At 45.2% G+C, this 27,497-nt stretch overlaps 1 protein-coding gene across 4 annotated transcripts in view; it reads right to left on the minus strand.

The window, feature by feature from the left end:
* The window catches only part of SLC4A11 (solute carrier family 4 member 11), a 92,742-nt gene that overhangs the window by 22,515 nt on the left and 42,730 nt on the right, over nucleotides 1-27,497 (minus strand). For all 4 annotated transcript variants that reach the window (XM_057369322.1, XM_057369321.1, XM_057369324.1 and 1 more), the window contains 7 exons: nucleotides 26,355-26,586; nucleotides 25,055-25,136; nucleotides 16,354-16,477; nucleotides 12,947-13,153; nucleotides 8,220-8,304; nucleotides 1,040-1,165; nucleotides 230-343 (listed from right to left, as the gene is read on the minus strand). In XM_057369322.1, coding sequence (XP_057225305.1) covers nucleotides 230-343; nucleotides 1,040-1,165; nucleotides 8,220-8,304; nucleotides 12,947-13,153; nucleotides 16,354-16,477; nucleotides 25,055-25,136; nucleotides 26,355-26,586 — 970 coding nt within the window. The remainder of the gene's footprint in view (nucleotides 1-229; nucleotides 344-1,039; nucleotides 1,166-8,219; nucleotides 8,305-12,946; nucleotides 13,154-16,353; nucleotides 16,478-25,054; nucleotides 25,137-26,354; nucleotides 26,587-27,497) is intronic.

The following is a 27,497-nucleotide window of genomic DNA, read 5'->3' on the forward strand; positions in this document are numbered from 1 at the left end:
CCAATGATCCCATTTTGTGCCTTAGAGCCTTATCCAAGTGTTCCCTGACTTTGTGCCCTGGCACTTCCCTGGCGAGCCCGTTCCAGTGCCCCATGGCTCTCTGGGGGAAGAACCTTTTCCCAATATTGATTTACTGAACAAACACACCTCTAGCTCTACCAGGACTGCAAAATTCTCACACAAAGTCCCAACCCCTCAATCCCCTGGTGCAGAGCTGCAGCAGACTCACCATTGATGTAGAGTGCCAAGGGAGCTGTGGTCAGGAGCACGACCAGGGGCTGCCCCGCGAAGAGGGCGTAGAGCAGCCCTGCAATGCACTGAGCAAAGATTGTCTTCCGCACATCTGGAGTTGGGCAGGATGGAAAAAAACCAAGGATTTCAGTCAGCAATTCCATAATCAAGGAGCATTCACAGGGCAGAGAAGCCAAGCACAGAAATAACAGCATTTAGAGATCACAGAGGTAACKCACTTGACATCCTTTATTTGTACCCATAATTTAGGCTTCCACGTGTTCAGTTAATTAGTGGACTCTGGGATTTTTTCTGTGTTTTGAGATATTTTATAATATATTTATTTTATTTAAACAACTATAAGACAACCAGAGTTTGTGGAGGCCATCAGGATATGATCTGAACTGTGACTGCAGCACGAGCTGCTTTTACAACTGGGATAAAAGGTGATGCTTAGCTCTGTCCCAGGGGTTGGCAATCAAATTCAGGTCAAAAGCACGGGAGCTTGTACCACAAAAAACATACAGATAATTACACAGAGTCAGCATAATTCAAAAATACAGWAGCATGCATCTGTATCAGTCCAAGTCAGAGGAAAGTATCCAAAGCAGCATTCAATTTTTTTGGTTTTCTAAAAAAGTCRTGAACTCAATTAGAAAAATAATCCTTTAGTTGTGGTTTTGGGATTTTTCCCCCCTGTAAATAAAAACTATCAGAACTTTCTGTAACCAGAACTACTCAGTTTGAATACAGGGAATCAGATGCACAAAACCAATAAATTTAAAGAGCACAAAACTGATGAACTCACCRATAACTCCTCGGGTGTTCTCATCATTGAGGGACCCGAAGGCAATGGATGGAAGGAGGCAGGCAAAGTACAGAAAGATTATGGTCGTGATGTATTTTCCTATAGCTTTGTTACTCCCAATAATACCTGGGGCAAACCACAACAAAAAAATATCAAATAAAGCACTGAAAACCCTCTCACACCAGCCAGGGGCACCATTTGATCACACCATGTTGAGAAAAAGTAGAAATTTAGAAATTCAGTCCCCACTTTAAACACGTAACTGAAATGTTAATATTTGATTCTGCACAACCCACACTCTTCTGTTCATCTGGGACCAGAAGCGGCAGCAAAATTGCCACCAGGCATTTCTGACATCATCAAAACAGGAAATACAAAAAGCCTTTTGCTCAGTTTTGCCAGTCCCCAAAGCTTGGAAGAGGATCAAAAGAGAGACTGTATATTTAGGATTCACAAACCCCCACCCCCTGCCTTTTTAACACCAAATTTCTAGGCATTTTGGATTGTGTCCCTATGAGCTTCATGATGATYTCTTGTCTTCCCAACTCTTGTCCTGGGCAAGAAAATGTGAAGCACTTGTCTTTCCCTAGGCAGAAGTCTCAGGTTATAGTTTGGAATCAATAATATGCAATCCTGAGCCAAAAAACTGGCAGCAGAGCACAAAAACAAACAGCCCCAGAGGTCAGGAATGGGTGCACTGAGATTTGCTTTAACAGGSCCTGCTGAAAGAACAGCTTCTCTCTTTTCCATCCACTCACCCCTCTCATCTCCATCGGAAAAAACACACCAGGCCAAAACACAAAGCAGCCAGAAAGAGAATTAAAGTGTCAGAATGTGRATTTAAGAGCCTCTGAAGTAGCTTCCCTTCCCCTTCCTGTTTTCAGGCTGATGTGTGATGTGAGCTCACTGGGGATGMACAAGAGAAAGGATGAGATGACAGCAGCTGATACTGCTCCAGAAGTTTTTCCACAGAATAGAGAGGATGCACTGGAGAAAAGTGTCCTCAGCCTCCAGCCTGCCTGTGCCACCATCCCTGATGGTGCTTTTCCTCTGAGCCACCTGGAAGAGTCTGGAGCTGCCCAATTTTCCCTTCTGGAAGGCTCCAGAGCACTGAATTCCCACTGAATTCCCACCCAGCATCTGTCCTGAGTTTCCCAATACCCACCTAAGCTTTTACAGCCTCAGCCCCTTGCTGAGAGAGGCAAAAGCTGAGCTGGATYAGAGAAAGGAGGGTTTGGCTTTAGAGGTTATTGGTGCCACACTGAAAATCTCTATCACAGGAATGAAAAGAACAAAAACCTCTCAATGACWTTGGGATCTTATCTAACATCTGCTTTCTGCACCGTTTGCAGGGCAGAGATAAGGATGGGACGAGGATGTGAAACCCAAAAATCAAAGGTGAAAAAAAGATTCCACATGAATGAAGGACACCTTGTGAGGTGCCTGTTTGCAGACAGRAGAGGAACATCCTCAGCACCCTCAAACTCTGGGCTAAAACCTGACAAGAGGCATCTCAAACACGCAAATATGAGCTTGACCTTTTGGGAGTCACCRGACCAGCTGTTCCGAGGCAAATTCCTTCCCATTTATTGGGAAGATTCAGAAACCACAGGTCACATTCCTGACCACTCTTGGCAACCCAAAGGGCYTGAAATGGAATTCTCACAGCTGAAGACTTCCTGTGATCTCAAGTCCAACAGCTGCAGGCTCCTATCTCACACTCCAAACTGCCCAAACTTTGGAGAAAAGGAAGGATTTGGCAGGACAAATGGGACAGAGGGTTGGTTTCATAAATAGACACAGTCACACCCTTGTTCAGAGGATTCTCTRTCACTCCAAAATATTGCTTTTTGGACAAGGGAGACTTTCCAATCAGAAAGGTCAGGGGCAAAAATTCCTGGAAGCTTTGAAATAATCTCTGAAGGGACAACCAGGTGCAGAGAAGCAAATAATATCTGTTTTTTAAAAGTACAGGTAGTTAAACCATAGCATGAGAGGGCAGAAGGAAGAAGCCTTGAAGAGCATCACAAAAGCTCATTTTCAATTTCAATCCTGGCAGGTCCTGGAAGTCCTTGTGCYACATAAGGACACGACCTCAAGCTGCACCAGGGGAGGTTTAGGTGGACAGGAGGAGGAATTTCCTCATGGAAAGGGATGTTAAACATTGGAATGGGCTGCCAGGGAGGTGGTGGAGTCCCCACCCCTGGAGGTGGCCAAGGAAGGACTGGACATGGCTGGTGACAATGTGGGGACTGGGCACAGTTTGGAAGTTTTTCCCAACCTAAACAATTCTGTGCTTCCTCCTGGCTGGGTCCAAAAATTCCAGTACTTTCTTTAATCCCTAATCAGACAGATAATATTCTAGGATCAAGAATCTTTCTGGTGGGCAGCAAAATGCACTTTGTAACGGAGATAATAATTACACCAGATTAAATCTCCTTCCCAAAGATGATTGCTCACTCTTTAATTGCAGTCACGAGCAAACACTGCCTCTCCTTGCACAGCCCCACCTGCCACAGACACTGAAATTCAATATTAACCACAATGTACCTTTCTGCCTTTTGAAAGCCAGCATCTGGTGAATATTTTTAGGATGTTTTGCAGCCTGTGACTTCATCCAGAAGAAGGTGGGCTGCTTTATGGTGCCATTTCATCTGTGACAGGCTCATAATGCCACTGAAAAACGTGTCACTCCACTTAACCCATGTGAATTCATWGCACAAAAATCAACTCTTGGTATAGCTGGGAAAAAAAATTGAGTAGCTGACTATTACTGGAGCAATCCCCTGAAATTAAGATATAGCTACACACTGAAATAGGAAGCAATTATGTTCATCAACGTGACAGTTCCATTTTACCTGCTTGGATTTCTGAAATGTCACAGTTTGTAGAGACAAGGTTACAGTTTCAGGGAAAACTGCTGGCCTCACTTTGCTTAGGATTTTACAGCAGTAAATTAATGACTTCAGGAACTCCAAAGACCAGGTTTACAGCTCCTGAAGTCTATAAATTGTACATTTACTAAATCAAAATCACAACTGATGGACATCCTACAGGCTGGCTGTTAATGTTCCTTCCCAATTCTCTTAAATATCCTATGCAAATCAAGTTTAATTACACTGACCTGCAGCACAGCAGCAAAGATGTGTCCATGAAAGCCCTAGTTTTTTTTTAAGAAGTGCTTTTTAATATTAAAAACACAGTAAAATTCAGAATTGCAAACTTCTCCCAATGCCCTCAAGCTGGGTTTTCATTTATGGGATGGCTGCTGGACTCTGCCCMATGTTCTGAAGATGAATCAAAGTCCAGTGAAAAGTAAATCAGAGAGCAAGTGGGACTAAGAACTAAACTGGAAGAGGAAATCCTCAAAGTGAGTTTGGAGGAGAAGCTGAGGGAAGAGACCATGAAAAATCAGATCAAGGGCTCAGACCTTTCCCTTCCCATCTTACTTTCTTCAGCCTATTTCCCACGAAATCCTGGGTTCTCTTGGAAGGAAACATCCCCAGACAAAATAAGATGCTTTTATGAATCTCTAGAGGATTCCTACCCATCCCTGACACAAAGAAACCCCAAAGAAACCCAGGTTGGATGTTTTGGGGCATCATGACAAGCTCAGGATGCTAAACTTTGGTACCCAGGTAGCTTTTAGGGATGAAGAGATGCAGGAACTCTCTCATATCTGATCTAAGGCAGGAGAGGCATGGAAGAGAACAGGAAAAGCCTCTCTGCAATTCCTTGATTTCCCCTCCTTCCTCAGGAATGGAATCCTGCCAGACAAGGGCGCTGAGGCAACCAGGGGAAAGCTGAGAAGGATTTGGCACATGCCAAAGTCAATCCAYGGGCAGCATTTCAGCTCTGGGTTCAGGCCAAGGTTTAAACTCTGAGCTACCTCGATCAGCAAGACAAAAGTTCTCTTTTAAATCCCATTTKTCCAGTGTTTTCAGCCCACATTCCAGGGAGCTTTGGAGATGTCCCTCCTGCAAAACACCACAGCAAATCCCAAGGATGCTGCCAGCAGATGTGCAGGCTCCTGAGCTCAGGAGCTGGTGAGGGACCCTCTGCAGGACCAAGGACAGGGGGAAATCCACAATTCCAGCTGAACTATCCATCTACAACTGTGCAGCAAAGACACAGAGCCAGAAAAACAAAGAGAATCAGAATAAGGCTGAGTTCTCCTCTTTTTCCTTCATTTTCCCTCCCCAAGAGGTGAAGGGCTGTGTATATGTAAGAACACAACATCAAAGCTCACCATAAAAATCTCAGGCACCTCAAATTTCCCATTGGGCACTTCAGGCACTGCATTTGTGTTTATTCCTCTGCGTTGCACCAGAAAATCACCCAGTGAAGAATCAGAACAGCAGCTTTCAGGAGTTTCAGAAATCTTTTATCTGAGTCCAGGCAGAATCCTCTCCTTCACTCAAACCAACCTCAATGTTAAGATTTCTGGAAGCTCCTACAGTTTGAGTCTTAAAGAGCAATAAAACTGATACCAACTGGGCTAATTTGACAGGATCAATTCAGTCAGGTTTTTTGGTTTTTTTTTTTTTTAAGATAAAATCCTACACAAAGATCAGGCCAAATGGGTTAAATTCCAGTTTAAATGAAAACTACAGGAGTTCTCAGRCTCAGCCCAACCCAATTATTCATTTTCAATGCTCCTGCTGGAAGACACCTATTACAAGACGTCTTTAACACTAAAATCCTTTAGAAAAAGTTTAGAAAACTCTTCCTTGATCCGTGGACACGTTGGGAGAAATGAATAAAACTTTGCCACAAAACACAGTTGACAAGTTCCTAACATGGAGTAAAAGGAAAAAAAAAAAGAGAAAGGCTATTCCTTTCTTTCCTAAATGATGATGGTTGAGGATAATTTAACAGCCAGCTTTGTGTGATGAGGACCAGTCCCACAAAACTCCAACTGGCCAAAGATTTGCTGGTCCCACAAAAGCCTCATTATTTATCACCCTGCCCTTGATGGGTTTATCTGTCTAACCCCAAAGCCCAGGATGCTTCTGAGATGGAGGATTTAGAGACTCTAACTATTCAACTATTCAGTATTTTTGTCATTCAGAGCTCTTTGATGGTGCACATGTGGCTGTCTGGAGTGCAGATACTCAGTGAGCTCAAATCCCTCATGTTCTGATGCTCTGAGATGCTCCAGGAATTCCACATTCCTGATCACCTTCGGTCTCGGTGGTTTATGGCAGATGCTTCATGCTCCATCTGTTTTTCATTTCAAGCAGTTCCTTAAAGAATTCATCCTAATTTCTGGTTTCTGGGAAGAAATGGCCATACTAATATGGTGTTTTTTGTAAAATCCCCTTTTTCCTGTATCCCATTGAAAGGGCACAACTGCTCCTAAGGTGAGAACCTCACATTTGAGCTGAAGTAATTCTGGAGTCTCATTGGGCTCTTTTCTGCTCTTTTCCACTCTCCAGAAGTTGGATAACAAAGCACAGACACTTTTTAACCTGCAGYTGCATTTTATACCATTTTTATGCTCGTTCTGTACAGCAATCTACACAAAGCCTGCAGAGCTTAGAGCCAACAGCCCAGGGTTCAGGCAGCACCCACAGGGTCATTTGGGTGCATTCAGAGCCACAACATGGACCCTAATGGGGGTTTCCAAATCTGCTGAAAGCTAGAATTGGCTGCAGGACCATTATCTGATGGTTTGGTGCTGCTGTGCTCAGACAGGCACAGCAGATTCTGCTCTKTTGAGGTGAACTCAGGTCCCCAAGAGGTGCTTCTGCAGCAGTTCCCTGCTCAAGTGCTTCAATGTCCCTTTCTAATGAAAAATGAGCCTTTGACAGCTCTAGAAAGCAACAGCTAAATGGAGGAAGTGTCCAGATCAGGAGCTGAAGTCTTCTGCCAGACCTGATGCCAATGATGCACATGCCAAGGGATGTTTCTGTTTTATCAGAATCCTTGCTGCTCCCCTGGACATCACTTTATATCCCCCTTCCTTTTCACCACACCCTCCAATCCCCAGAGAAATCTCGATTTGCCCTCTCATCACACTGAGTCTCCTGGAACAGTTCCATCCCAGCAGTGACAAAGCACCTGGAGAACACACCCAGCACTCAGCCCCTGTGCTGAGCCAACATCTCATCCCWAATTCCTCTGCTGGTGGGGACCATCCTGGCTAGGAGGCAGTGAGGACAGATAGTCACAGCCTTGGCCACGCTGCTCTGAAGCTTAAGCTGCTTGTAGAAGGCGGCTTTGCACCAGGATAYTCTGAAAATTGGGGTTTGGGTGGGCATCTTGTTTTTCTTGTGCCTAATCCAAGGAAATCACCCTCATCTCATGAGCCTTCACAGCCCTCATGCAGGGAGGAAGGCAGGGATGTGGGCTTGAGCTGAGATGGATTTAACAGCAGGAAGGGATAAATCCCTGATTTATCTGATAAATCTCCAAGGTTCTCCCTGCCTACACTCTAATTCTCTATTTCATCCGAACTTTCCGGCTGTGATACTTGAATATCTTAACCAGCTCTCCAACAAGTGGCAAGAAATACATTTTGATGTCAGGCTGGGGCTCTGTAACCACGCTCTGCCCTGAAGATTCCTCCCAGCCTTTGAGAAAGGGAAAGTTTCCAAGTGAAAAGGGAGAAAACAACTCGAAAAAGCCCCAAGGCCACTGTGGGAGCTGCATGCAGCCTGACAGCTGAGGCTCAGTGTAAACACTGTGAGCTGCTCCTGTGATCTGGCGGCAGCGGACGAGCYGTATCCTGTTTTTCACAACACCCAGCTGAAGTTACCGCAGCTCACATTTTGTTTGAGCATTCTCAACTCCCACAGCATCACTATAATTAGTGTGGAGCCGGCTTGCAGAGGCAGCAGAGAGGGCCTATCAGGCCAGTGCTGACTAATTAGATTGCAAGGAGTTGATCTGAGTCTCCACACGGTGATAATCGATCCATTTAATCGCTGCTTAATAAAAATTAAAACCCTCACAGAGCCAGCACCTTCATTAAGGAAACGCTGCAGGAGCCTCATCTCGAGCGCTCCACGCTGCCCATTCACTTTGGCTTTTGCCAAAACACCCTTTGAAACAAGGGGCAGGAGAGCTGTTACACATCTCAGAGAACACATTGAATGCACACTGTAAACAGGACATCACATCACAAAAAAAAAATCCCAAATGGGGGCAGCGCTTCCATAAACATTGGCCAACGTACCATCGGTGAAATCCAGCGCGTACACTGGGAGTCTTCGTGCAATGTCATCAGAAATCCCCTTGCCAACACTGAGAAACTCGTGCAGCTGAAGAAAGGAAGGAAGTGCTGTGTCAGTGTAAAGGCTCATGCATTGTTAAAGAGATTAAGCTCCTTATTCAACCCCGATAGGAGCGAAAGGGCTCGTTTTGAATAGGGCATTCAAATCCCGTCTTGTCATGATCATAAAAATAAACTCGCCGTGATTCAATTTATATCCTCACCACATTGTAAAAGAGAAAAGCCCCCAGACCACCCTGTTTTCCTCCCTTCCTTCCCTTTTCTCCCCCTCCCATTCCTATCTGCATCCCTGTTTTGCAGGTGAGGGAGCTGAAGATCTGCTGGGAAGGAGCAGATCTGGGGTGTCCTGGTGTTAAACACATCAGAGGTGCCTTCCCCATCCCTCCAGACAACTTTTCCTATAGCTGCCAGCACAAAAATTCCCCCAAATCCCTCTGAAAGAGGATCCCCTGCAAGTGGTTCCTCCTTGGCATTGCCAAGGAAAAGGAGACCTCAAAGAGATGTGAGGGAATTCAGGCTGTCTGCACCTCAACCTCCATCAACAGGGACCTGAATAAATCCACATAACCAAACCATSATTTCTGCCCATTAAGGGACAATAAAAACACAGGAAAAGGGTTCCAAAAATCCAACAGGTTCCTTTTTATTCTTGGTTTGGGGGCCTACAAGGTGCAGTGGGGTTGCTCATAGGATCTGATGCTCCCCTACAGGGAATAAGGAGCTTGTCWGGAATATGTGACAGCTGCTATTGACTCTCAGCCTTCCAAACCTCACAATTCCTTCCTTATGGAARGCACATGGAAAGCATCAGGGTAGGCAACACTTACAAATGAGGCACCTGTCAGRTTTTCTCCTGTTATTCTCAGAGCACACAAGCCACTCTGAAAATCAAATGCACCTTTATGCAGCAATAACAACCCCAGCTGCCTCGTCGAAAATGTTTCATGTATTTGCTGCAGAACCAGACACAGAAGACTTATAACCTCTGCTAGGGAGTGTAAGGGGAAAAATAAAAATCACAGACACAAAATTTACACCAACAGATCATCTCAGAACAGCAGGGAGCTCTTCCTTTGGCTGGTTTATGGGGAAACTGATAAAAATGACTGCTTTAGAAAGGACTTGACATTACAGTGCTCATTTAATTGACTACACGGAGCTCTGCCTTCTCTCCTGGGACTCACCTGTCTGCAGCACCTGGAAAATCAGAACCATCAACAAAATAAAGGAGGGAATCTTTTCCTTTAGAAGGGATCCACTGGGCACAGCAAGCACTGGGGTTTGGGTGCAAAACAGACTGCATCATCTCATATTTCAGCTATTTAAGTCAATTCTGTTRCARTTTGCCAATACACCTGCAGGACTTYTAGAAGTTTAGGACAGTTTCAACMATCAGGATGAGCAGACAGATGTTTTGCCAGCAGACACCAGCAAAACATCTGCATTTTAGGCATTTCCGAAAAATCCCCGCACTTCAACCATATTTGGCGGCAGAATTGGACATCAAAGCCAGATGCACTCAAAAAGCAATTTAATTTTTCCCCCCAGAAAGAGATTCCTGATGGCATGAGTCAGCCAGAGAATGACAATAGCTTCAGCCTGGGATGTTTACTTATCATGCTGCAGTGAGCACGGGGAAAAGGATGCTCGGGRTGTCTCATCTTCCAGGGAAGGAGGAGCGTGGCTGCTCCTGGCCTGGGGCAGGACGGAGGGAGCTCTGGGGCACAAAGCCCGTTCTGAGCAGCTGGGAGTGTGCAGGGGAGAAAAGCACAGCCTAACTCACCCCACAAGGAATGAGGGTGCTGTTTGAGACCCCCCCATTCCTTCAGGCAYTTGTTTCTTGTGGGTGTGAAATGAGGGGATGTCAGTGAAAGCCCCCAGTGGGGAACTGTGGGGAAAGCAGWTCCTTCTGTAGGGCTGATCCTGCTCTGAACCCTCCTCTTTTCTAACTTCAGACTCAACCTGGGCTGCACTGAGATATCACAGAATCACAGAATGGTTTGGGCTGGATGGGACCTCAAAACCCATCCAGTGCCACCCCCTGCCATGGGCAGGGACACCTTCTACTGTCCCAGGGTGCTCCAAGCCCCGTCCAATCTGGCCTTGGGCATTTCCAGGGGCAAACACAGCTTCTCTGAGAAAGCCATTCCAGGGCCTCACACCCTCACAGGGAAGAGCTTCCCAATATCCAATCTAAATCCTCTTTCAGCTTAATGCCATTTCCCCTTCTCCTGCCACTCCATGCCTTTGCAAAAAGTCCCTCTCCAGCCCTCCTTCAGGCCTCCTTTAGGGACTGGAAGGCTGCTAAAAGACTGAGCTACAAAAAATTAAAAAAAAGACAAAATACAAAAGACCAAGTTTACTGACCTCCARAGTTACAGCCCTTTTTGGTTTTAGYTTTGGTTTTATCCCCCAACTTATTGAAACAGAGGAAGTTTATGAAATTTTCTACTTTCCATTCTACAAATTTCTCCAAGCTTCTTGCCCATTATTTGAGAGGAAGAGGCTAAGCCAGCACTTAGCAGMTACAAAGTCAAACAGAAAATACCTGCCCCAACAACTCTAAGCCTTTGTCAGCCCTCCCCAGAAATACTGGGGGCTACATGAATATTTTACAGAGATCAGGAACACGAGTTTGTGCAAAAATACAACTTTCTCTTTATTCCTCCCTCCTGTTGATGCTGAGCACACACAGCCCCCTCAGCAAATGCACACAGGCCAAAAAATCACAGCCAGAAAAACATCCCAGCTGTTAGGGGCTCCTCCATGAACAAAATCACAATTAGATGCCTCAGTAAACAAGAGGATTTCAGGCTGACTTAATTATGATTGAGTACATAGCCTTGCCTAAATAATCCTCTGAGATGAGCCAAGGCAAAGTGACRGTGCTGCAGGCACAGCAGGGAATGTGACTGACACATCCCCCTCAGCATTTCAGCAGAGGGAAAAACAAGCACAAAAATCCCACTCCCACCCAGAACTGAAAGCCCATTTCCTCTCCCATCACTGCAGGACCCAGGGAAGAAGGGAGGCAGGAGGGCAGAGTTTTGTGTCACCCAGAGCCTTTACACCTTCCTGAGAGCTCATTTTTCATTGTCCAGGGGCTGCAATGAGGGGCTTCATTTCTCTGGGGGTGGCTGACAGGTTGAAATTACATTCCTGGTCTCACATGGGTTTGTGTTGCTGTTAAATGCTTCCTCTCCTRAAGGTTGTTGTCCAGGGGGAGGAGATGCTGGAGATGGCTCTCAGGAGATGAGGAATCCATCCTGGGGGCTCAAATCAACCTCACTTTTTCAGGTAAACCTTGGCTTGCCAGGAAATCTCCTTCCAGGCTCTTTGGGCTGGCAGGGTGAGGTGGAGATACAGAAGCTGCATCTCCCAAGAGCTCAAGGATAAAACGGTTTAAAAACAATTCAGYAAATCCAGGCACACAACTGGCAATGCCAAAAACAAGAGCTGAAGAAACAAGTGTCACTCTCTACAGCACTGGCTTGGGGAAATCAGGATTCTGCCTGGCCAAGGCTGCTTTTCCAAGCAGGCCAGCAGGAATTACCATCCCAGGGCCAACAGCTACAAGTTCAGTGTTTCATCCAGCCCTCCTCACCAAACCACAGAGCAGAAAACCCCCAGGAGACAATTAAAAAAATGTTATTTTTAGCAAAAGACAGAGCTAGACACTTCAAATGCCTTAACAAACACTCCTTTTAAAGGCCAGGTATAAAGGGTTAAACCTACTTTAGGTAAATTACTACTCCAAATATCCCTGCCTTGCATGACCTGGGTTTAAAGAGGGTTTCAGGATTCGTTCTGCAAACTGYAGAGCAGGTATGGGGTCTCACAAAGTTCAAAGAACTACCTATAAGAAAGGGGATTCTGCAGGAAAAACATGAGCTTTGCTCACTTCCAGATGTGCAGATCAAACCCCTTAAATCCATTCCAGGGGGGAAAAAAAAAAGTGATAAGTGAAGCAGCTCCTGCACCATAGGCAGCCCAAAGCTTTAGGGTTATTTGTAATGCAGGGACAGGAGCAGCCTGCTGGAGATGGCACAATTTGTTTTTCAGGTATGCTGTCTGCTTAAAGAATGGATTTCTGAACGGAAAAACAAAGCAATGACCAACACACAGGAAATTCCAGAAAAGAAAGCCGAGTTACAGCATTTCCCTCGAACTTTAAAGTACAAAGCAAGTAATGTTTTACAGAGCTACAGATCAAACAGGGAGAATTCAGGCCAAATACTGACAGGCAACTTTTAAGTGAAATTACCGTGCAGGGATGGCCAAGAAGTCTTTTGGCTGAAGGAAAGACAAGCAGCAGCTTCCTTCAGAACCTTCTGATTGTAAGGATTAAGTACCTTGGACTGACAACTGCACCGTGATCCATTAATCCCACCCTGGACTAAGCATCTGGAATCAAAATCCTGTAACCATTTCAACCCCTGGCTGCTCTGCATCCCTTCAGCACCTGCCTCTTTGAAGTGTTTTATTCCAGATTTACAGCAGAATYTGAGGAAGGTGCACACAGCAGCAGTTTGGGGAAATCTTGATGCTGGGAATGCTGACTGCATCCACTGGACTCAAATGTTCATCTCCTCACCCCAAATCCCCTTGGACTGATGGATTTTGGGCACCAGGGAAGTGGGGCCATGGCACAGGTGTTGGCCAAGCCTTACCTTGAGTGGTTTGCTCCCGTGTGATTTGTGCCCATCGCTCTTCCCTGAGGGTCTCTGGTTCACCACTGTCAATAAGTGGCGTTGGTGCACTAAGGCCTCCTTGAACTCCTCCTCAGTTTTGGTTTCCAGGAGTTTCTGCCGGAAGGCGATGTCCGAAAACATCGTGGCAAAGGTCCTGCCCACTTCTGTGGCCGTTTTGGTGCTTTTCTGAGCAGGAAGAGTTAAAAGAGAGAAAAAKAATTTGTAAAATGATTTTATTTCACTTCTGAAAGGTAAACCCCATAATTTACCCCTCTGAAAAGGAACCTGCCTGGCTGCCAGAGAGACCTGAGGGAGAAGGGCACATGTGGAAGCTGCTGCAGATGAACACAGCAGAAACCTGTGGATGCACGAAGACACAGGTCCTGACCAGAAAGTCTGATCAATCTTTACTCAATCACCTTCCCAGAACTCAATCCAATGCCRAATCATGCTGTGATTTTATCCCTGGTACTTTATCCCTGGTTCCCCTTCAAGACTAGACAAAGAGAAGTCTTTGCTACCTCACAGCAGCTCAGCATCGCTGCTCCTGRGCTGGAAAGCTGCTGTAGTCAAGGYTCCTGCAGGTACTGATGTCTTATCTRAAAGACTGAGATTATTGTGCTCATCTGATTCTGATTTTCTGGGCATTAAAACTCAATTCCTTCAGCCACTCTGGGGCAATTCTGGCAGCAYAAGGGGAGATTGAGGGCTCTCAGCTCAAGTAACACTGGGATGGAGGGAAGGATGGGAAAAAGCAGCTGAGAGCACACACATGCAGCACTTGTCTGTCTTCACTAAACGTTTGGAAGGGACAGGAGACTTGCAGACATGAAAAAAGTGCCTGTTTTCAAGTTTTGTCATTTCTGTGAGACACAGGCCTGATCTTTGGGGGTCCAACAGAATCCAAGCTGCTTTCCCACTGCAGGGAATTAGAAGAAAAGGGAACAGTGAAAGAGGCTGAGCTCCCCATCCCTGCACAAACCCCACAAATCCATTCTCTCCAGGCCTTGACCTGCTCATCTGCTCCCACCACTGGGCCAGGTCAGGTAAGATATTTGCCAAGGCCAAGTTACACAGAAGCAYAGCTCATTAAAATCTCCTTTTAATGCCAAGTTTTAACCACCCACCCTTCTCTACACTCCACACTCGTCATGCAGCAGCTACCAGAGACACCCAAACACTCCCCTCCCCAGCCCTGGAGAGCCTCCAAGCTCCTCACACTGCTGGGAAAAGAAGAGTGAGCATCTGTGATTGATCCCAATTGCTTCTCATGATTCACAACTGAACAGATGAACAATTTCTCCATCAACACAACCAAATAATTCCGTGTGGGTGACGCAGAGGCGCAGACGGGGGTGGCACTGAGAGTCATTGCTAATGCTACACTTCCTCCATCACTCACATCACCCTCCTCTCTTCCATTTGCTCYGAGAAAATGTGGCTGCCCCATCCCTGGAAGTGTCCAAGGCCAGGCTGGACAGGGCTTGGAGCAAGCTGGGATAGTGGAAGGTGTCTCTGCCCATGGCAGGGGGGTGGAATGAAATMATTTTAAATGTCCCTCCCAACTCAAACCATTCTGGAATTCCAGCACCAGGAATGTCCTTTCAAACACTTACTAGGGCACATTCAGTTTATGCTTTTAGGGAAAAAGTTTGGATTTAAGTGAAGGATTTTCCCTGGGCCTTGCTTTCAAAGTTTGTGAACCAGCTTGGATTTCCCATCAAAGAAGAGGCTCCACCTTTCACCTCAAAACAGCAACACTCCTTATGCTGGATGCTGCAAGGATTGCTTCAACATTCCCAATGCTCTCCCCATTTTTCCTTGCTCAGGGAGAYGAACAGTTTAGAGAGGACAAATATTTGCACCAAAACTCAAGTTTTTTCCATCTTCCATATTAGCAAGGCCAAGGATCTGGATTCCCAGCACAACAAATGCCCATTTTGTGGAGTTTTTTTCCCCTCCCCAGCCAGGCCAGCTGAATGTGTCGCTGTCAGCAGGTTAATTATTTTAACTGCTGCACCAGAAATGCGCACTTGGGGCTGGCTCCRCCAACCCATTTAAAATAAAAAAGCACATTGGCAAGTGTGAGCTCCACTTGGCCTCCACTCCCTTCCCTTAATTTGATGCTGACCATCRGAATTGCAAACTCTCGGGATCGGAGCGGATGCGGAGCCGTTTGCCGGGTGCTTTGCACGTAGCTGGCCCCAGATAACAATGAGGGAGAGATCCATGGAACTGCACACAGCTCCAGCTGCTCTCCCTCCTGCTTTTCACAAGAAACATCAATATGTTTTCAGCCTGTTGGCTTGGAGGTCGATGCCAAAAGTTCGGTTGGGAAAGACCTGCCAGAAATGCTGGGAAAGAAGGAAACACCAGGATTCCCATTTAAACGAGGGTGGTGGTGAAGGGGGAAGGGAGACAGGCCAGAGCAGCAGGGCTCAAGGTCACACAGATAGCACTGAAGAGCAGGAAATTAAATCAGGATATATCCGGTCCCAGCAAAGGTCCCCAACCTCTCCAGCACCTCCCAGGAGCTCAGAGCAGCAGCCCTAAGGTGTAAACAGCCAGCTGGAGTGTGAAAAGGTCTTGAGCTTTGAACCACTCTGCCATCAGCTGGAAGGACCACCTTGGTCAGGCCAGGRCTTTCTAGGAAGCCAGGATGGTGATCCCCAATTAACCTTGATGCACCCCACGATATCAGAGTCAAATTATCCTTGTGGGTCCCTTCCAACTCAGGATATTCTGATTGCAGCAAATGTGTTCTACCATGCCATTCTTGTCTACACCGACGAACCAGAACCTGAGCAAGCTTTAACCTTGCCTTTTCAAGTGCTAAAAGCTCTGAAAACACATCCCAAAAGGCCTCAGGGAAAGCCTGACCTTAGAAGCACCCCAGCTCCCAGAATGTCTCACCCTTGCTGCAGCAGAGCTCAAAACAGAATCATCTTCCTCTTGGCTACATCACCTCCAGCTGCTGCAGGGTAAATGTCAGCCCCATCAAGGAAGTTTGTTGGGAAGCAAMCCAGACCTTTGCTACAGACTCACAAGGGCTTTTCAAAAGCTTGGCTTTAGCAAGGAACAGCAGTTCTTACCTCTAAAAACAGCAGCTAAAGCTGGAGAGGGGAATCTATGGAGTGTTATGTGTGTTCCAGGTGTGTATGGGGATTACACAGTGCTCTCCTCCCCATCAGGATACAGGCCATGAGATCAGCCCACTAATCTACCCTCACCAACAGAATAAATCACCCTGACAGCTGYTGAGATCATCTCAGGCCTTTTCACATCCCCTTGTGTTTTAAAAATAACATTTATTAACCCTAGGAGGAGACAAGGACAAGCAAATTCAGGAGAACCCCCCAAAGTTCTGGTGTGAGAAGAAAACTCACCATCTTGGGAGGAGCCAGGACCAGGATCACAAATCTGACTTCACAGGAGTTCTCACCCCAGTTCTGAGGCCTCTCCAGGCGGCTGATGCAAACGTGACGTCGCTGAAGGGACTTTATAGTGCAACTGTAGGGAAAATGGGATCGTTAGACCGGTCCCCACAGCACAAAGTATGATTTACACTCATGCACAAGGAATAAAACCATTTTTCAGCTTTGAGAAAAATATCATGTTGATGGCTTAAGATGTTTGAAGTGTCCTAAACAGTGATTTTTAGGTACTATTAGCCCAACTCTGCTCCTTTTGTACAATTTGACATCCAYGTTTTCATGGGAAGTACCTTTTAAGATTTCAAGGCGCATTCTGCCTTTTCCTCCATCTGCTTTTTAACAGCCAAGAAAACAAATGACAGAGAGTGCAACCCACACGAGTACTTGCTGAGCTACAGAAGCTTCTACAGGGAAAAAAAAAAGCCTCTTATTAAAAAACACCTGCATTATTGGAAAGCAGATTACACTCCATTCCACCTGATCTCCCAAAGTGCTTCTGGAAACAGCAAGGCAAAGTGCCAAGCCAATATATTCCCACTCCTGCCTCAGGCAGAACTYGCTGTTGTAATGGCTTTCCCCATTTGCTCCCAGCTGTTGTTTTCCCCTTTCTGGCTCAGGAGTGTCACAGAAACCAAGCCTGACCTCCTTGCTCAAGATCCACAGAGGCAGGGTTAGTGCTCCGAGGGAAATCCTTGGCTGTGATCCAAGGGATGGGATGGATGTTTGACTCCCAGAACCGAGACTTGCAAAAAGAGTTGTGTTAAATAAACACAGGGATCATTTGCAGAGGCAGTGAGAGACCAGGTCTGTCTCCACCCTGGGATATTTGAACAGAGCTGSGAGCTGGTTTAGCTGTCACTTCTCCTGCTGGGAGCCTCTGGGGCTTGGTGTAGTGCAGGAGATGGGGAATGCCAGCCTGGAATGCAGCTCTCCTGTTCCCTTTAAAACCACCAACCACTGCCCACCTCTCCTGTAAACCACTGGTGAAAAATGCTCACAGGATGTGCCAACTGGAAGAGGAATGGAACCGTTTTCTTACCTCAGAGAGACTCTTCCCTTCCTTTTACCTGGTTCAAAGTTATTTCGTCTCCCTTTCATCCCTCTAAAAAGCAACTGTCACAGCCCTCCAATAGAAGGATTTATTTCTCCAACTTMTTTTCCATAATCCCAGCTTATTTCTTTCCTTTTAAGATGTATCCTCCATGCATCMTGAAGGCTGCTCCCTTAACAAGATCTTTGACATTGTATTTTCTATCAAGTTCCTCACAATTTGCTTAAAAAAAAAATAAAAATCTCACCACCAAGTATTTTCATAATAAATTTGACTTCATGATCTCAGATTGGAAGCAGCCTGCTTCTCCAAATTAATCTCACAGAGGCACTTGTTTGAGAGCAAACAGCTTAATTAGAACAACAGAGGGCACGAGAAAGATGACACTGTTTCATTTATTTCCTGACTCTCYACCACAGCCTCTTGTCCTTTTTCTATTTGATTAGTTTTGGAAGAGAGGAAGACCAAGGCAGGTCCTAAGGTGAGGAATAAATATCTTTTGAAAGAATTGAAAAGAGAGTGTAAGCTACATTTGTGTTCCCAACCAAAGCCAAGGCCCTGGTTGCAATTCAGCTGTGGCTGGACAGGAGCCAAACCTCCTTGGGTTACAGGTCAAAAAGGCAGGGGGGACACAGGAATTCTGGGCTTTGGACCAACTGGAGAACCTTCAAGTGGCCCAACACCTTCAGTTCTCTCACCTGCACCCACCCAGTCACCAGCAGGGAATGATTAATGCCCCATTGACATTAATTGGGAGCTCAGTTCTCAGCATTTTCATACATCAGCTGCTGAGCTCATCATTTCATTTGTTCTGGAAAGGAAGGTTTGCTGGGCATTTTGAACATCATTTCTATGGCCAGAAGCAGGTATCTCACAGAGCTGCACCAACACTTCCCAGACACCATCCCTTCCCTACCACGTGCACCAGGCAGCACCTGACCAAGCAAGAAACCACTCAAGTACAAAATCATTTGGAAAAGGCTGTTATAAAGTGCAACAATCAAACAAGCCACATGTTCTGGAGTTTTGATTTCTCCCTGAAGTCACAGGGTTATGTTTCAGCTCCAGGAATGATCTCCAGGGCTGTGTTTTCCAGAGTCCTGCCAACAGAGCCACAATCCCACTCCAGCTCAAGACCTTCTTGGTTACACAGGGGGAAACTGGATTCTAAAAATCTGATCTTTGCTACTGGGTCTCTTTCACATACAACATAATTTTCCTGGCAGCCACCTAAAAATTGTATTTCTCTCAGGAGTTCCCTRTTTCCTTAAGCTGAGGGGCTGGGAAAGAAAAGGATCTCACAGCACTGGAAGATTTACCACTGAGCACATTCACAAGACACCAAGAAAATCACGGCCATTATCAACCATTTTTATCTGAAACAGTTTTATCCATAAAGTTTGAGGTTTCTCACACTTCTGAGAGTTTCCTCCAGCTCCTCTGTAAAAGTGCTCTATGGGCACCGACACATGGATCTAAATCCCAGTATCACACCAGCAAAGCTGAGAATTTTCAACCTGTTTAAGTCAATGTACAGATAATTCAGGTCAGTAACACCTTTACAAATCAGGCTGGAGTTGATTTAGTCAGGACTAACCTGATTAAAATCAGATTTGAAGACAGAGAAGCCCCAGAGAATGTGAGATGTACCCGACCCTGGCTGCATGGAGGGGAGGAACAGCCTTTGTGCAGAATGCAGCCTCATCTGAGTCTGCTCTCCCTCTTATATCCATTTATTTAAGAAAAAATAGTGTCTTAAAACCTTCAGTGCAAGGCCAAGTCACTTCTGCCCATGCATCATTCAGCAGCTCAAGCTTTTCTTCAAATTTAAGCCATGATTTAGCTGACTCAAATCTTATTCCCTGTGTAGCACTTAGAGCTCCCACTTCTGTTTTCATTCCAGAATTCAGCTACAAATACAATACAAACCAAAACTGCAGTCCCAACTAGACTCGTGCAAATATTTGTAAAGGACAAAGGAAAAAAAAATGTTCCTTGGTTCACATGGAGAAATCCCAAGCCAAGCAAGACTGCAGGTAAAAGTCAGCACAGCTCAGGCCAASAAGAGTCACTTTCAAAATGAAACAACTTTTTTTTAAGCAGCACTTAAATAAGTTCTCACTAAGAAAAAAAAAAGCTGGAGTAAATAGCCAAAGCACCAAAAAACGGAGAACTAGCAAGACTTTTTCAGCTGATTCTAAATCAAGTCTGGTTTGGCCAAAGCTTYCAAGTTCCTTTTTGGTTTGAGTTGAGCTACATTTGATTCTCCCTTTTGGTTTGGCCAGAAAACTGAAAAATCTATTTTCACCCAGTATTAGTCATACCAGGAAATGCTGGACTGTGATTTAATGAGATGCCAGGTTGTGTTCTCAGCAGTTTTATCTTGATCCCCCAATAATTGAGCTCATAAAAAGGGCATTTAAATCACAGCACAAATTCTGCCTCCCTGCCCTCCTCTCTGCCTCTGGTGGTGCTGAGGGTGGCACTGGGATGGTGAGAACTGGCAGTGCTCCACCAAAATCCCAGATCCACYGAGTCCCACGTGCCCCAGGTCTGCCCCACACCCAAGATGTTATCAGAGTTAATAACACATTGCTCAACCAAATCATAAAAAAGGTCAAACTATGGAGACCTAAGAGAAACAGAAACCCTCTTTTAAAAGGGCAAGAAAGGAAGTTAATTCAGAAACAAATTATCCCTTGCAGTAAGAAAAAGTGCCCAGCAGAGGTAATCAGCCAGCCAGCCTTTTCCTGTCCCTACACAGAACAACAATGACACTTCTTGTTCTCATCCACTGCCAATAAATCTTCCTCTGCCGAGCAGCTCCAGGCACAAGCTTTGAGAAATCAGGATCTGCAAATGAGGAATGAAGCTGTGGCCAGGCCAGGCAGCTCACCCACAGCTTGGCACGGGCTGCTCTCAGCCACAACYCCAGCTGGAAATCCTTTTGGCCTGGGAAATGTACCTTGCTGGGCTCCAGAAAGACTCATCCTCTCCATGGGGAAGGATTTCCTCCAGGTCAATGCATACTGAGAAGTTCTTTCCATCAAAAAGCACCTGCAAGAGCTTCAGCTCTCCAGCACCACCTGGGATGGCCCAACTTGAGAGAGAGGCCCTTAAAAGAAAATTATTTGGCTCTCTGAACTCCAAGAACACCTGCCAGATGTTGGCTGTGGCACTTGGGACATGGTTTAGAGGTGAACACGGTGCTGCTGGGTTAATGGTTGGACTTTTYCAACTTCTGTGATTCTGTAAGGAGGCATCTCATCTCTAGACATATCCTGCAGGTACCAAAACAACCCATCTTCCATCTGCAGGACCCTAGAGTTTAAATCTGAGACCTTCTTTTCATGAAACAGCACCTGCAAAAGCTTCAGCTATCCAGCATAATCTGGAAAAATCCAAAAAGTGGTGAAGAGGCCCTTAAAAAAAAAAAAACTATACGGTTCTGTGAGCCCAAAGAACACTTGAGAGATGATGGTTGTAAATCCTGGAGAAGAGGCTCTTGCTTACAAGGYTCCAGCCCTTGTAATCATTCTTCTAAATGAAAATATTTGTTTTAAGCAGTCCAACTGTTTAATTTCTCATTTTGCCCTTTAGAAGAATAATCTGAGGAAGAGACAGCAACTGAAGCATCTCTGTTTGAAATCTATACAACAGCTAAATCAGAGACAATGTGACATTTCTAGAGACCCACAGACTTCTGGGTCTGGAAAAATCTTTAAACACACAAAATGGATTTGGCACCACTTCTGTCGAGAAAGACACCAGTAACATCTTTCACACAGTTATACATTAAATTTGGGATCTTACTTCTCAAATKTGACTATCTGAACAGCAGCCTTGCTGGTTATCCCCCACAATAATCTCACAATACCTATTTTTGAAAGGCTGCCTGGGTTTCTCCTCCACAGGAGTCACTGCCATGACCAGCTACATCAAAGCCAGGAATTCTACAGCAACACAGAGCACACAAACCACTGAACCACTCAGTTTACAGAGAGGATTTTCYCCTCTGCTCTGCCTGTTAAAACAGCTTTAGCAAAATCATTTCAATGCCCAATCCATGTTCTGTAGCATCCAGTCAGAAGAAATGACTCTACCACTACTCCATCCACACTATGAACTGCTTGATTTTGTGTTTTCCTGAAGATTCAGCTCTGAAAATAAGCAGTGATATCTATCTGCTGGCAAGGAGAATAAAACCTGGAAGCTTTGATGGCTGGGGAGCTCCATCAGCTCAGGGACGTTTGCTCCATAACCCACCCAGCTGGTGTTTCTCCTAGCAGGACACCAGGATGCAGTTAAGTCACTTTTACATTGCATATCCTCACTCCAAGAAGAAAAAAAAAAAATAAAAAAACCATTTTCATCTCCCTTTGCCAGCCAGTGAAATAAATTGGGTGGGATAAGACTGGCTTGTGGTAAGAGTCATTTTTTGACATACCCAATGGATAAGGAGGGGCTTCCTTGGGCTTTTTAAAGCACAAAACTGCAACACCAAACCCAGCAGCTCCCACTGGAGTTTCCTGCCYGTTTTTCCCAATCCAGACATGAAGAACACCCCGTTTACCCCTCTGTGCTCTGGATTATGGCAGGTCTGGGTGGTTCAGGGGCAGCACCTCTGCCCTGCTTCAGTCATTCCATGCTGGAGGAGCCCAAAGCACCTCCCTGAGCTCCTACCAGCAGCTGAGCTTCCCCACCTTCAAAAACCAAGGAAAACAGTCCAGAACTCCCCATTYTGGGACAGGACAATCCCTCATCCCAGGTTTTCCAAGGAAACAACCAGCAGCAGTTTCCCAGGGAACGAGCAAGATATCTCTGCACCAGTTTGTGTTTTCCTCCTCTGGTAAATGCTGGAATAGGAGGGAAAAAACAGTTGTGCCCATGGTTTCTGAGGTATGAAATCATGGCCTGGACTGATGAAGCTCAACTGCAACTCAGAAGATTTGCTTTCCAGTTAGAAAATAACCATGTACACAAACAGGAACCTTCATTCTTTTAGAGATGATTCGTGCTGGTCACTGGGACATGAAAGGCTTTGCTACTCTCAGCTCTCATTTTAGTGGAAGAATCCCAAGTTTTCTATGAATTGCTGTGTTCTGGTATGGCTTCAGCAAGATCAGGTTTTGGCCTTTCTTGACAAAACCAGCCCTAAAATCTGGTGTGAATCATAATAAAGTTGTTTCCTCGGGCTTCACTGGAACATTGAAACCTTGAGATCTTCAGTTCCTCAAGGGTTTGTTCTGCCCTGTGGCTGAAGCTCAGATCCATGTGGAACGTCTGACCTTGCTGCAGCATCCCTAAACCTGAAATCATCAGAAAAGCACCAAATCCAACAGAAACAGAACAACTATTTCAATCCCAGGTTCTTCCCACTTAGAATAAGCCAGATAAGAAATAATTTTCTCTCTCTTTTGTGCTTCTTTACAGCAGAAAAGAGGGAAACACGTTTTTGTCTCTATTAGGAATGTTCTTCTGCAGTCAGGCTCTGCACAACTCTGTGAAAATCCTACAGAAATTCTCCCTTCCTCATCCAAAAGTAATTTCAGCTGTAATATTTCCCCTCATAATCTACGCAGAAGCAACACCACCAAAACCTTATCTCTGAGCTGCTCTTCCTCATGAATATGATCTTATCATGGTACTCAATYCTATCTCATCCACCAGGAATTAAAAGTTGGTGGAGGTGCAGCAACCCAGCAGTGTTAATTGAAAATTTAGCAACGAGTATAGACCAAATGTAAGGATGAAGAATAGCAGATATCTTAAAGGTTCTTCCCACTCGTACGGAAAATTTTTTCATCAACAAATTCCTTTTACTTCAGAGGTTTGGAAGCTGTTTTGCAATCTGACTTCAAGAAAAATGTAAGATCTAAAAATATGGTTCACAATCTGTTGCACAATAACTCCAGCAGAAATACAGTGCAATAATTAGATAATTATAGTTAATAACTCATCATTGCTTTCCCACCACTTTCTTCTTCCAACAAAAGGAAGAAACAAGGAAAGTTTTGCACAAGACACCTTCGGGCTGTGAGCTTATTTTTCAAATCATCTCTTGTCATGGAAGCCAGGATTACTCACATGGATGCATTTAAAGCTCTGGCTCCCTTTCCTAAGAGGCTGAACCCACCCTTTTCAGTCTCATGTATGTAATCACAGCATTTGTATCATGACCTTTASAATGCTTTGGTGTTAAGGCAACACTCCCCAAAACCCTCTACAGCAGAAACTTCCATCCTTTGCATTCATTGCTGCTATGCCACCTATGGCATCCAAAATGGTGAAAACTGCCCAGAAATCCTCTTGGCTGAGACCATTTTACTGTATAAAGTAATTTTTTTCTTCATATTCCTGTTCTGTATGTGCCAGGTGTAAAAAAGTTCACTTCTTTCTCAGGACACAACCCTGATATGCAATCACCTCTTGTTCACATTGAAATCACATCCTTCTCTTTCATAAGAGATTAAAAAAAAGGGTGAGATTTTCCCTTGTTTGTTGTTTCCTTTTTGTTTTGTTTGTTGTTATATTTTTTCTATCCTCTTTTCTCTATTTTCCCCAGCCATAAGCAGAGGGCAGGAGAAGAACTGCCAGCAGAAGGAAAGCTTTTGTGACAGTTGTCCCAGCAAACTGGCTGTGAAGGCTAAAATATGTGCATGCCTTTAGGCACCTATCCGACACATCCCAGTAATTTCTCTGGGAATTACCATATTTCTTGACAACTCGACTTCCAGACTGCACAGRAATAAAGCAGCAGAGTCAAAAAGGCACTGCTTTGGCTGGCTCAGGGATGAAGGTTCTGTCCCCTGMRAAGGGACAGCCTGGCTCACCCCAYAGGCCTGACTTGGAGACAACTTCAAACCCCAGCTTTGGTCAAGTGCAAGCTGGGGTGAAGCCACCACGTCTCATAAATCCCAGGTGACAGAGTCCTTACTGTCCTAAGGGCCTGCTCCAATGTTTAACAGTGTTGACAATTAATCAGCGTCCAAATTAATTGTCAGACAAAGTAATCAGCGTCTAAATAGCGTGGAATGTCTGACTCCAATTTTCAGCTACAAAGTTTGGATGTTTCCATCAAAGGACCTGAGAAATCTTCTGGTACAAGCTCCCAGACTTTGGCAGGCAAAGCAGTCCATGAACCAGTTTGCTTGTCCCTTTGAGAAGTTCCTTTATTAGCATTTCTCAGTAATTAGCATTTTCTGGTGTTTTGTTTTTTGGTTTTTTTTTTTTTTTTTTTTTTTTTTTTTTTTTTTTTTTTTTTTTTTTTTTTTTGCATTCTTAGCTTGTTAACAGCACATTTCTATAGCATCCAAGAGCTGAATGCCCTGTTTTTTTTTTTTTTTTTGCATTCTTAGCTTGTTAACAGCACATTTCTATAGCATCCAAGAGCTGAATGCCCTGGAGAGACTGTGGTCACCTACTGCATGTCTGTCTGCAAAGAGGAGCAGCCCAAGGGGGGACTGAGATCCCACAGGATGGATGGATGGAACAGGCACCATGATTTTAACTTAAAAGGACACATTCTGACCCTCTGTTCTTCCCACAGATGGAAAAGGTTTGGAAGGCAGTGGGTTTTGCTCATCCAGCCCAGGTACTTACATGATACAGAGCCAGGACTGCTGATACTGCACCCCCGTGACTGTGGCTGTGACCCCTTGAATTGTGTCTGATAAGAGGTGAACTGGGAAAAGAAGAGAGGGAAACATCACAGGCTGTCCTCGTTTCTTCTGCAGCTGTAAATAACATTTCCTTTTAAATGGAAGCTGACTACTAATCCCAAGCATTCCTATCTGCCCAGTGGACTGATGCAGGGGTGGGGGCTGACAGARGGAGATGGAAACATTTGTCCTGCTGCTTTTGAATTGTGTCCCTAAACTATTCACAGCTTAGAAAAGCAGCTGCTTTCTCCTCCCAGCATCATCCTACTGCACTATTGGATTATTAGATTAGCATTATCCACCACACACACACAGGCAGGACTGGAAGGGCTGTCACCTTCCCAATCCCTGCCCWCTCTCCCCCTCTTCCCATCTACTGCTCTCACACTATTTGATGGCACTACTTACTTTTTCTCCTTTATTGGCAGAAAGGCTAAATTAAAGGGATTATAAGCGCGAAGCTCTAAGACAGGTAGCAAGAAGTAACCAAAGCATGAACATGCTTACTACATGCTCAGGACTTGACATATCTGTTAAACAAATTCACTCAGGCTGTGACAGTTACATTTGAGCTGCGATGGAACTGTTTGTACATTCATTCCTGTTGACTCTGAAACATCAGGGGTGCCTACAGAGAAACAATGCTCAGTTAAGCTTCTTCACATCTTGAGCTAAAAGGCAGCTATTTTACACTACACTAYGACATTTGTTGATAGATTAAGGTGACACCAGAGCCAACAGCCTTGGTTAGGGCTGTCCTGGTTGAGCTTCTGGAGGAAAATCAAGTGTCTCCCATCTCCTGCACTGGGCTGGGAATGACACCAAGGCTCAACCCTCCCCAGATACTCATCCAAAGCAGGCAAAATTCCTCAGCCTGTGTGAATTCAGGTGGAGAATCACAAGGCAAAGGAGTTATTGCTGAAGAGACACCAGCATGAGTCTCTTGGCTGAGCAGCGTTGTTTGAGGACAAGCAAACAAAAAGGGCCCACACAGACAAGACATCCCAGTGCTGCAGTTTCCTCACCCCATAGAGCACCACAATGGGTGATCTTCATGAAGCAGAGGCAAGACTCCACCAAAACACAAAAACCCTGCAGTGAYGTGGAAAAAAAATCAACCCACAGTGCCACATGCAACGTGCAAGCTTGGGGACCACACAATGAGTGTCCAGCACCCCACCATGGCAAGGATGGCAAACAAACAGCAGCCCAGCAGCAGAAGCAAACCAAGAGYTGATTACCGTTCCCTTCCCGTGGGGTCCCTGAATCTGTGAATAAAGTGCTCATGATTTTTTCAAAGTTGCAGCTCGGCTCCATGTTCTCGGGATCTTCCGCGAAGTGTTTCAGCATCTCCCGAAGAACRTCGTCCAAGGACGTGGCTGTTTCATCCAGGATGATGCTGGCTCTGGCCAAGAACCCATCCAGGTCCCGTTGGGCTCTGACCTCCTCCTCAAAATTCTTTAATTTCAGGTACTGTGTTGAGAAARGGTCAGAGCATGAGACAGCTGCACACAGTTACAGCAAAGCAGAATCTGGGTCCTTCACAAGCAGTTTTGCTGAGATTACCACCCAACCAAAGATTCTACTGGCCTCCAGACCACAGGAGAAAAGGCATTTTATCCATTAAAGCTTGCATTTTCTAGGTTTATCCAAACAGTGTGCCTTTAGGTGAATACACAGGTACCATTTATACCCTCACAAAGAAAGCAGAATTTATTAAAAAAACGATGGTTGGGTTTTTTTAACCTAGAATAAAGTAGGGTAAGTTGGCCTAAAAGTAAAAATGCTTTAAAGCTAGCATTTAAAAGCTTCTTTAGGTTAAAGTAATTCAAGAAGTTTTAAAAAATGTGGGTAAGTTATTTRGTAGAAATGGACACTGAGCTCAGCAGTGGAAAATTACCAGTGTGAAACTCAGTGCCAAGTGAACCCAGTTCTCAAACTGGGAACCATCCCTCCCCAGTGCTCCCAGTCAGGGAGTCCAAAATGGGAGGTGGGGAATGCCATCCAGCCCATCACCTTTTTTGACACTTGCTAAATTTCTCTTATTTCCACTTTCATGGAAGTTTTCTTCCTTTGTGGATTTAGCTTTAAAGCAATGAAAAAAAAACAAAAAAACAGCAGAGGCTGAGATAGCCCAGCTCTCTGCTGGTTCCTTCTGCTGCCCCAGACTTACTGGCCTTGGGATAGGAGACAGCCCCGGGTRCATTCCAGAACCTCAACTCCTCTCTGCACCTGTCAGCTGTGAAGGTGATTAATTGAGTGATCAACCTATAAATCCTTGAAAATCCGCACCCAGAGCACTGGACAAGGAGGGCTGGCAGTCCTGTCCCTCTCCTTCAACACCTTAAGAGTGAGTGAGGAAATGGGAACTGTGCTGTTATAGG

The sequence above is a fragment of the Malurus melanocephalus genome, unplaced genomic scaffold (genome assembly GCF_030028575.1).
Source record: "Malurus melanocephalus ecotype Western Australia unplaced genomic scaffold, MMel_1.1 scaffold_107, whole genome shotgun sequence".
NCBI lineage: Eukaryota > Metazoa > Chordata > Aves > Passeriformes > Maluridae > Malurus > Malurus melanocephalus.